General features: G+C 36.9%; 1 protein-coding gene across 1 annotated transcript; it reads left to right on the top strand.

Annotated features, from left to right (window-relative positions):
- Positions 1 to 363: 363 nt before the first annotated feature.
- On the top strand, positions 364 to 8,928 carry TSBP1 (testis expressed basic protein 1). The gene is made up of 4 exons (XM_049870053.1): positions 364 to 451; positions 2,934 to 2,948; positions 7,820 to 8,284; positions 8,366 to 8,928. Exons 1-4 carry the CDS (start codon positions 364 to 366, stop codon positions 8,926 to 8,928), a joined length of 1,131 nt encoding a protein of 376 aa, XP_049726010.1.
- The last annotated feature ends 1,080 nt before the right edge of the window (positions 8,929 to 10,008 follow it).

Raw genomic sequence — 10,008 nt, 5'->3', positions numbered from 1 at the left:
TGCCTTCATAGAATTTGCCATATGTGAGGTAGCAGCAAGGGAAGAGAGACATTAATACAGATGAAATAAGTAAAATACAGGGTTTATAGAAGGTGTTGAAGCCCTGGAGGTGCAGTGGTTAAGAGATTGGCTGCTAACGAAGAGATCAGCAGTTCAAATCCACCAGCCACTCCTTGGAAACCCTACGGGGCAGTCCTACTCTGTCCTACACAGTCACAGTGAGTCAGAATCAACTTGATGGCAATGGATTTGGTTTGGTTTGGGTTATAGAAGGTGTTAAGTACTATAGAAATGAGTACAGAAATACAGTGGTGGGGGAGAATTGGAAATTTTAAAAGATGCGACAGGCAAAGTCTCATGAAGATGACAATTGACAAAAATATGAAAGCGGTGAGAAAATGTAGCCCCCTGAATATCCGAGGGGAGAATATTTTGGCAGAGGAGACAGCAAGTGAGCCACGCTAGAGTAGAAGCATTTCCCAACTGTTTGAGGGAAAGCAAGAAAGCAAATGTGGCTACAGCAGAATGAAAAATGAGAGGAATAGAAGTTATCAGAGAGCTATTAGGAGGCAGATTTTCCAGTGTCTTACTTGAAAGCCACTGACTCTGAGCAAGATGGGGAGCCACTGGTGATTGGTAAGCAGAGGAGTGACCTGATCTGACGATACTTTAAACGGATGCCTCTGGCTGCTGTATTGGGAACTGACTGAGGAGCAAGTGTGCATGCAGAGAGAGCAGTTACAGAGGTGACAGTAACTTGGACCATGGAGAGAGTCTCAACGGTGGTGAGCAGTATTAGGTTCTCATAACAGACCAAGGGATCTACTCTCCCACCATATTTCATTGTATCCTGCTAGGGGTCTTGAGGGTACCCTAGAAGAAATAGTTGAGGAGATGGAAATAAGGAGACCTGTGTTTCTGATCCAAAAAAATGCTATCACTAATCTGTCTTCTTGATTTTATTTTCAGGAATATCTCAAGTTCCCACTAGTAAATTCTTAACCTAGTTCTAAACCCAGTGACTCTTCCGTCTCCTCAGGTGGAGGGGTAAGGTTTGGTAAAGGTTTACAGAAAACCTGTTCTGTAAAGGTTTACAGAAAACCTGTTCTGTAAAGGTTTGCAGGCCAGAAGGTCTCTGTCACAACTACCCAACTCTGCTGTTGTAGCCCAAAAGCAGTCAGAGACAGTATGTAAAAAAAAAAAAATAAGAACACAGTATGCCCAAACAAAACTTTAGTTGTGGACACTGAAATTTGAATTTCATGCAATTGTCGTACAATAGTATTCTTATTTTTTTCTACCACTTAAAAATGGAAAATCTATTCTTAGTTTGAAGGAGACACGAAAGCAGACAGCGGGATGAATTTCTTCCACACTCTGTACTTTGGCCAATCACTGCTGTATGATTTAAATATTCTAACATAACTCCCCATTTTCATCCTTGGTAAACATAATCATGAGTATGGCATTTCTCAAAATTGCATGCTTTCTTCTTATTTAGTGCTTTTCGTACTAGGTGTATCAGTACAAGAGATGAACCCACATTACAGTTCCTGGTCACAAATGCACCCTAAATATTTCATATTAAACAATGTCAGAGGATAGTGTTAGCACACATCCTCTAAATCAGACTGTTGTACAGCACATCCCAAATTTTCTAAACTGTAATCTTGCAACTCTAGAGAAAATTGCTAATGATTAATGAAAAGGAAAGGTGATTAGTTTCAATAACATTTAAAGTAGCTTGTCACAAGATTTCTAAACTACAACAGGCCAAGAGAAGGAGGAAGGGAAACGGAGGCCAGGATTGTTCATGACACAGATTTTATCCGATGCAGAGGCTTAGGGATTGGGGAAGAAGAGAATGCCCAAAAATACCTACTGATGTGTGTGTGTCTTTGTCTCTTTCAGTGGACAGTTCTGGAACAATCAGTAAGTTTGGGCCGGGGGGATCATTCCCTTACTTTACCTATTTCTGTGTCTAGACAGAACCTTTAAGTTCTTGTTCTCAAATTTTCTTGTATTCCAAGTTCATCTACCTTAGTCAACATTTGTTAAATAAGTGGTTTCCTCTTGTTTCAATTTTGATTCCCTTATCTATGTGTCTTTTGTAACAACATGTAATGGTTTTATATTTGATCCTGGAGCCCTGGTGGCACAGTGGTTAAGAGCTCAGCTGTTAACCAAAAGGTCAGCAGTTCGAATCTACTAGCCGCTCCTTGGAAACTCTATGGGGTAGTTCTACTCTGTCCTATAGGCTCACCATCAGTTGGAATCGACTCAAAGGCAACAGGAATGTTTGATTCTGGTAGCATGAATTCCTTTCTCATCTATCACAAGGAAGCCTGTTTTCTCTGTGCTATAATCTGGCAGCCGATTATTTTTATTTGAAAAAAAAAAACCCTAAAATTGACAGAAGAGCCCTGGTGGCACAATGGTTATGCAGTCGGCTGCTAACCAAAAGGTTGGCGACTCGAACCCACCCAGCAGCTACATGGGAGAAAGACCATATGGGGCAGTTCTACTCTGTCACACGGGGTCACCCAACATCAACAATAACATTGACATAAAGAATAAATGTCAATTTAATAATTAACCAACAATACACATTTTGAAACTGATCAGGAGAGTGTAAAAGTCTTACTTGGAAAAAAACAAAGAAAGGTGGGAAATGTAATAGTTCGGTTTTCAGTAGAATAGCTATTTCTTACCCAAAGACTCAATCCCACACATTAGCTAAATGGCATCCTAAAGAAAATTCTTTCTGTGAAATGCGATGGGGAAGCTTTGGCCAGCAGCTGTGTTTTACTGAGGAGAAAACAGAGGGTTACACTCCTTCAGAAGCCCTGCTCCTACTTCTGCGATCACTGGGGGCTGGGTTCTCTTTGAGTTAGAAAATTTCTACTGATCTTACTTTTGTGTTTTATTTTTAGCACTGTCTCCTCTGGGTAAGTTCCTTTTTATTCTCAACTCTGCTTTACATTGTTTATACTTTCTGGCCTGGATTTTATTCCCAAAATAGAGGCTCAGGCTTCTAAGATTATTTTAAAGGCCCCAATTCTAGCATCTTCCAAGATTTTAAATTACTTTTTTTGGAGAGATTTATATAGAGGAGATGAAGTTCATCTGAAAGGATGCCACAATTTCTGGCCATATTCTAGACTCTGAAAAGGAATCTCCTCACCGACTCCCAGCAGAATATAATGAAGGAGAGATCAGTTTCTGAATTCCATTAGTTCTTTGCTGGGAATTTAAAACTATTTTTAGTTATAAAGGCCCACTGAATCATATTACTAGGGAGAAAAAAAAAAAAACTAAGAACAAAATCTCATCTACTTTCTGTTGCCTTTTGCCTTTGAGGGACAGTAAATATTAAGCACTTACTATATATTGTATGGAAACCCTGGTGGCATACTGGTTAAGAGCTGTGGCTGCTAACCAAAAAGTCAGCAGCTCAAATCCACCAGGTGCTCCTTAGAAATCCTATGGGGCAGTTCTTCCCTATTCTACAGGGCCACTGTGAGTTGGAATTGACTTGATGGCAATGGGTTTGGTTTTTTTGGTTTATATATTGTGCACTGTACTAAGCACTTTGAAAAACATTATCTCTTATTCTTATGATAGCCCTACCTGGTGGCTATTATTATCCCCACTGTACAGATCAGGAAACTGGCCAGCATTTGCCCAAAGTTAAAAGTTGGTAAACATCAGTGTCAACATTTAAACCCAAGACTTCCTGTCTCTGAGGTGCATACTCTTTTCATGCCAACACATGGCCTCCTATACTGAACCACAAATGCCTTTTGTGATTAGTCATAAAACTTTATCTATAAATCAAATGTTTATAAGTATACATATACATCTACTAGAGAAACTGGATAATTAAATGCACAAAAGAATTCTTTTAAAAATAGGATTCCCATTTAAATTCATGTTTGACTTTTAACTGTTTTCTAAATTCAGATTTCTCTATAACCAGGATTATTTAAAGCATGGCTCAGTTCTTCAAGGAAATCATACCAAACAAAACAGAACAATACTGTTTTAAAACTGTAAATATATAATCTTATGAAGCAAGTAAGACTTAAATGCAGTGAGACCAATTTCAAGCAACCCAAACACTGATAAACACAAAATATGTCTTTATATTTAATCATGTTTAAGCCCCATTCTTTTCCTTAGTTAGCTCTAGAAAGAAGGTGGGTTTCAGGGAGAGAGAGTGAAGTTGAAAGGAACAATTATTTTCTCTCAGTTCACAGTATGTAAGAAACAGTATGCATGCAAAGCAGTACTCATGTGCCTGGAGGACAGAAAAGGGCTCAGACACATCCCTCAAGCACCCTCCCCATGTAGGGAAGGTGATAGGACTGTGATCTTGTGTGTTTCCTTGACAAAAAGACAGAGGACTCTGAGAAGGGATAACAAGCCAAGTACCTCCTGGAAGTGAATTAAATGAATACATTTTTGAAAGTTGCCAGAAAAAAATTAGTTTAATTTTTTTTTCGTTTTTATAAAAAGTATATTCTTACTGATATAATCTTCAAACATATTCTTCCCAATTGATTATTTTTTTTAAGAAGGTTAATGCTTAGTTCAATTGTCATAGGAAGATTTAAAGCAGATCAGCTCATCAAATACTATCATCTTCTCAAGTTGAGCTTCTGATTTCTCACCTCCACACTCCACTAATAAGTATATGCTCTTTAAAAATGTTAACTCATGGCCCGAGGACTGTAATGATTCATTTCTCTGAGGTTTAACAGATCTTTTAGAGTCTAGATCTGACTGTATGCTCCCTGCCAGCCACTTGACAAAGAAACTATTAGATTAGTTCCTAATAAAGCCCGTGATCTATTTTTCTACATTATCTTAATTTTCATATAATTATGATTATTAATACAACACTTACTTCATGAGATCTTTCTGCTTTAACAAAAACGAATGCAATTTAAATTTCTTCATCGTTAATTTTTAATCCTGAGTACATTACAGTGATCTCCAAAGTCTAGATTAAACCTTTTGATTATATTAGCATTCTGTTGCATGGGCTACTGCTGGCATAAATGGAGTTTCAAATTTCAGAGTCAGAGTTTACAAATCTTTATATTGTGGAGACTTGTAATTAATTAGAGCTAGATTATGAGGTTCGAAGAAAAGAAAAATATTTGTGTGCTATCTTGAGATCTAGGAGAAGAAGAGAGAGCAACTTAGAATTTGGTGGGATGATTCACTGTGACTAACTTCTGCAATGCAAAGTTGAAATAAAAGTGAGCCTCATTTCATAGAACGGCTTGTTCCTGAAAACATATCCCAGGAAATCTAATTTCTGTTCATTAAGTTCAAGATAGAAAAGACACAGTGAAGATATTAAAATGACCAAGGGTATGAAGATACTAATTGTTTTGTTTTTTTGTTGTTGTTATTAGTTGCCATCAAGTCGATTCCAACTCATGACCGACTCTAAGCGTACAGAGTAGAACTGCACTCCACAGTGACTAAAAATATTTTTCAGTGTAGTGGGAAAAAGAATAAAATTCTTTAAAAATCTGTAAGATTAGGAAAAGCATAGCTAGTGTAAACACTGTTTCATTAAATCACAGAATACTTCATTTTCATTAACAAAATCTGTACAGTTTAGAAGGTAAATTTAGGTTTAAAAAAATGGGTGATGCATATTTTACATGGGAGTAAACATGAACTAAATTGCCCACCAGGAGATGATAAAACTGAAAATATTAACATGTTAAGAAAAATCAGCTTGTTTGAGGAGTACACACTGTGGAATTCCTAAGGGTAGAAGCCTCAGTGAGAAAACATGCTCTTCTCCACACTACACCACCTCTCCCCAAACAAAACAAAACAAAACAAAACAAAACAATGTCCATTGATAGCACTGTCAGAGATCAAAATAATCTGTACTATCTTTCTCAATATAGCAATGATTAGAATATATTACTACTTATTTTCTTTAGAAAATTGCAAATGGTTTTTTGTAGGAAAAAAAAAAATATCTGTATCCGTATCTTAATGAACAACACTAGAGGGAAAAATACACAAAGGGTTCAGAAAGCATCACTGCAAGGTTCCTAATGTTATTTTTACCGTGGTGTCAAAAGCTTAAAATACTGAAGAGAAAAGCCAGAGAAGACTGAACTACAACACCCTTTGTAATTTATAATTACCTTCTGACCTAGTGCAGGTGTGCCTCACTTTTTACAACTGATAAAATTCTGAAGTCATGTGTATGTCAGTTTTACAAACATCAAACCCTAAATTTACCGGAAAGCTTTCTATGTAAAAAACACTCCAATAATTAATTTTTAAGCAAGAAATCTTCCTGTAATGCAATTAACTACTCCTCTAAATTATTTATTGGGAACTAAGAATGCCTTGTCTTGATAGATCAGAGAGAGTTTTTGCTTGCATTTGGTAGTAGTAATAGCTAACATTTGTTGACTACTTACTATGTTCCATGTACCATAATGAATGCTTTACTTAGATGATAATATTTAATCCTCACAACCCCTCTGCGAGGTAGCTACTATTATTACCCCCATTTTACAGACGAGAAAATGAAGCTTGCCCAAGGTCACCCAGCTAGCTTGATGTGGAGCCAGGATTGGAACCAATTTGTCTCCAGAGGCCATGCTCCTTAAACATATGTCTAGAATCCCTCAGTAACTCTATCAAGTGGTCAGAGCAGACTAAATAAGAGGACAGTAAGTCATGGGGGTTAACTGATTTACCCAAATAAACTCAGCTAGCATGGGATACTAAACCTAGGTGTTTTGATTCAGCTTTCAAATTCAGGATTCTTTCTACTACATAAATACTAGGTTTCCTCAAAGCAAGGCATACCTCAGCTCCACAGAAAGAACTCACACAATTCTTCTTGGTAGCTTAGAAATTTTTTAGTGTAATTCAGGGAATCAAATTACTGAGAAAACATAGGAGAAGCAAATAAATTCACATTTATTAAATCATACAAAAATTAAAATATATCAGAGCTGATTTATGTACATGATAACTGTACATGATAAAAAGGACCTGAAATTTTTGCAAAGTGAGTTAGTAGATATTTCAAGAAGCAGACTTGGGTGATGGTTAAAGCTGAACTCTGGAACCTGACTACTAAGGTTCAGATCTCAGCTCTATCACTTACTGGTTGCATGACCACATACACATTCATTTAAACTCTATGTGCCTCAGTTTCTTCATCTCTAAAATGGGGATAATAATAGTTATCCTACGCTTTTCTGTGTGGTTGTTGTGAGGATTGAATGAGCTAATACATGTGAAGTGCTTAGAACAGTGAGTACCTCAGATATAGTAAGCACTCAATAAGTATCAATCAGTACTACCATTAACTTTTGCATAGTAAGATATGCTTTTATCCAATATGGAAAACATATTTTGAGTTTCCTTTTTCTATTTTAAGAAAATAATTATTGCTTCTTTCCACAATTTTTTCAAAAATCAAATTCTATTTTTCAGAATACATCTTCCTTTAGCTATTAAGCATTATTCATTAGCCATAATCTACCGAACAAATGCCAGTTCACTTACAACATAGTTCACCTTTTCTCTCATCTGTCTTCCAATTTATTGAAAAGAGTCTGGAATTGTATCACTACTTATATAATTTTATGTGTAGAGTTCCACCATTTTATATTTTCAGGAACATTTCAAGTTATCTCCAGTTTATCAGTTTTAAGACAAAAGAAAAAGAAACCCATATCAAGAAAAAATATAGGAATAAACAAAAAATACTTGATATCTGAATCATGCACTTTTGTTGTGTGCTCAGTTATATTTCCAGGTTACATGGATGGAGAACTTGCAAAAAAATCAGATCCCAAAGCCCAGATTCTAAAAAGTGGAGGCATTACAAGGGCTCAGAGTAGCCAAGAAGAAAGTAAGAGAACATCAATAAAAGAAGTCACAATTGCAGATTCTGAGGGATCCTTGATATCAAGAACCAAAAAGGAGCCAATAAGTAAAGCAAAAAGCACTGAGTTGGGGAAAGACAAGATAGAAACAGAGGTCAAGGTAAAGGAGAGTGACACTGGAATACTAAAAGGACAGGAAGCCCAAGTAGAGAAGAGCGATGCTGGAATATTAAAAGGAAAGGAAGCCGAAGTAAAGAAGAGTGATGCAGGAATACTAAAAGGACAGGACTCCCAAGTCAAGAAGAGTGATACCAGAATACTAAAAGGACAGGAATCCCAAGTAAAGGAGAGTGATACCAAAATTCCAAAAGAACAAGAATCCCAAGTAGAGGAGAGTGATGCTGGAATATCAAAAGAACAGAAATCCCAAACAAAGAAGAGTGATACCAGAATACCAAAAAAATCGGAATCTCAAGCAAAAAAGAGTGACACTGGAATACCAAAAGGGCAGGAATCCCAAGTAAAGAAGAGTGATACCGGCGTTTCAAAAGGGCAGGAATCCCAAGAAAAGAAGAGTGATACCGGAATACCAAAAGGACAGGAATCCCAAGCAAAGAAGAGTGATACTGGAGTACCAAAAGGACAGGAATCCCAAGCAAAGAAGAGTGATACCAGAATACCAAAAGGACAGGAATCCCAAGCAAAGAAGAGTGATACTGGAGTACCGAAAGGACAGGAATCCCAAGCAAAGAAGAGTGATACTGGAGTACCGGAAGGACAGGAATCCCAAGCAAAGAAGAGTGATACTGAAGTACCAAAAGGACAAGCAGGGAAAGCAAAGCAGGGAGATGCCAAAACACCAAAAGGACCAGAAGCCCAAGCAAAGAAGAGCGATGCATCAATACTAAAAGAACCAGAAGCCCAAGCAAAGGATAAAGGAAAGAAAGGTGATGAAGGAAAGAACAATGTTAAAGGAAAGAAAGAAGCAGAAGTCAAGGGTAAAAAAGTAGAAGCCCCAGCAAAGGGCAAAGGCAAGTAAAAAAAAAAAAAAAAAAGGAATAAAGAGGGTAAATAAAAGGAAGGCCCATAAGACAATTGATCGTTATGACTGACTGTCATCCCTCAGATACAAGCCATACCCCAGCCATCGCCTAAATGGATTATACTTATAAAATCCTTTTAATCTATGTACCTGCAGAGTTTCTGCCCTTCAGAAATCTCACCATATTTAGACCTCTCAGTCACAAACCTCAGCTTCCAAATGTTTGTTTTATAAATTGATATTAATATTATTCTGTCAAGAGAGACTGGATACTTTCTTAAATAAAACATTTTGATTAAAGGAATATATAGTTTCTTTGGCAACTATTATGTCTCTGTCATAGCCTAACCTACCAATCAACAAATAACCCCTCATAGTGGGCCTAATGCATACAAGACACTGTACTAACACTAGGGGGTATACAGAAAAATAGATTCCCTGCTTGTAACATACAGTGATTTAGTATACATGTACATGACATTTTTTTTTTTAGAAAGTAAATCTAGTGTCCAAAAAATTGGTTATATGGACAGTACATTAAGAGTTCTGAAGCCTCTTGAGTTGAGAAGGTAAAGGCGGTGGTGGTATATGACATGTGTGTCAAAAGATGAATAAGACTTTGATGATGAGTGGAGCAGAAAGAGGAGAAGAAAGGCAAAGGGGTAAAGACTGTTATGCCATGTTCTAGGGACCGTACGCAATTTTGTTGTAGCAACAGGCTCATGGGCGGGCGGGGGGATTATAGGATATAATTTTAGAAAGTGGAGTTAGAAGAAGAAGTTTAAAAAACGAACCAGGAATCTGTACTTTATTTTTGAGGCAACTAGAGGCCTTCTGGAATGTTTAAGAAAGAGTGAAGTCAATAAGGTTTATTATAAGAAAAAAATGTTAATCTTGTGATTGTGCAAAATAGATTGAAGAGGAGAAAGATCATAGGCATGAACACAGGTAGCTGGAGTAGTAAGTGATGGAATAAAAATGAACAGGAGAGACTTCTCATATGAGAGATATTTTCCAGGAAAGTTTAATATTTCATGATGGCTGGTTGCATTTGAGTAAGAAAAACAAAAAACAAGT

Source organism: Elephas maximus, chromosome 1, assembly GCF_024166365.1.
Source record: "Elephas maximus indicus isolate mEleMax1 chromosome 1, mEleMax1 primary haplotype, whole genome shotgun sequence".
Classification (NCBI taxonomy): Eukaryota; Metazoa; Chordata; class Mammalia; order Proboscidea; family Elephantidae; genus Elephas; species Elephas maximus.
Note: the sequence above shows the minus strand (reverse complement) of the source record. Positions and strands in the feature narration are given on the sequence as shown.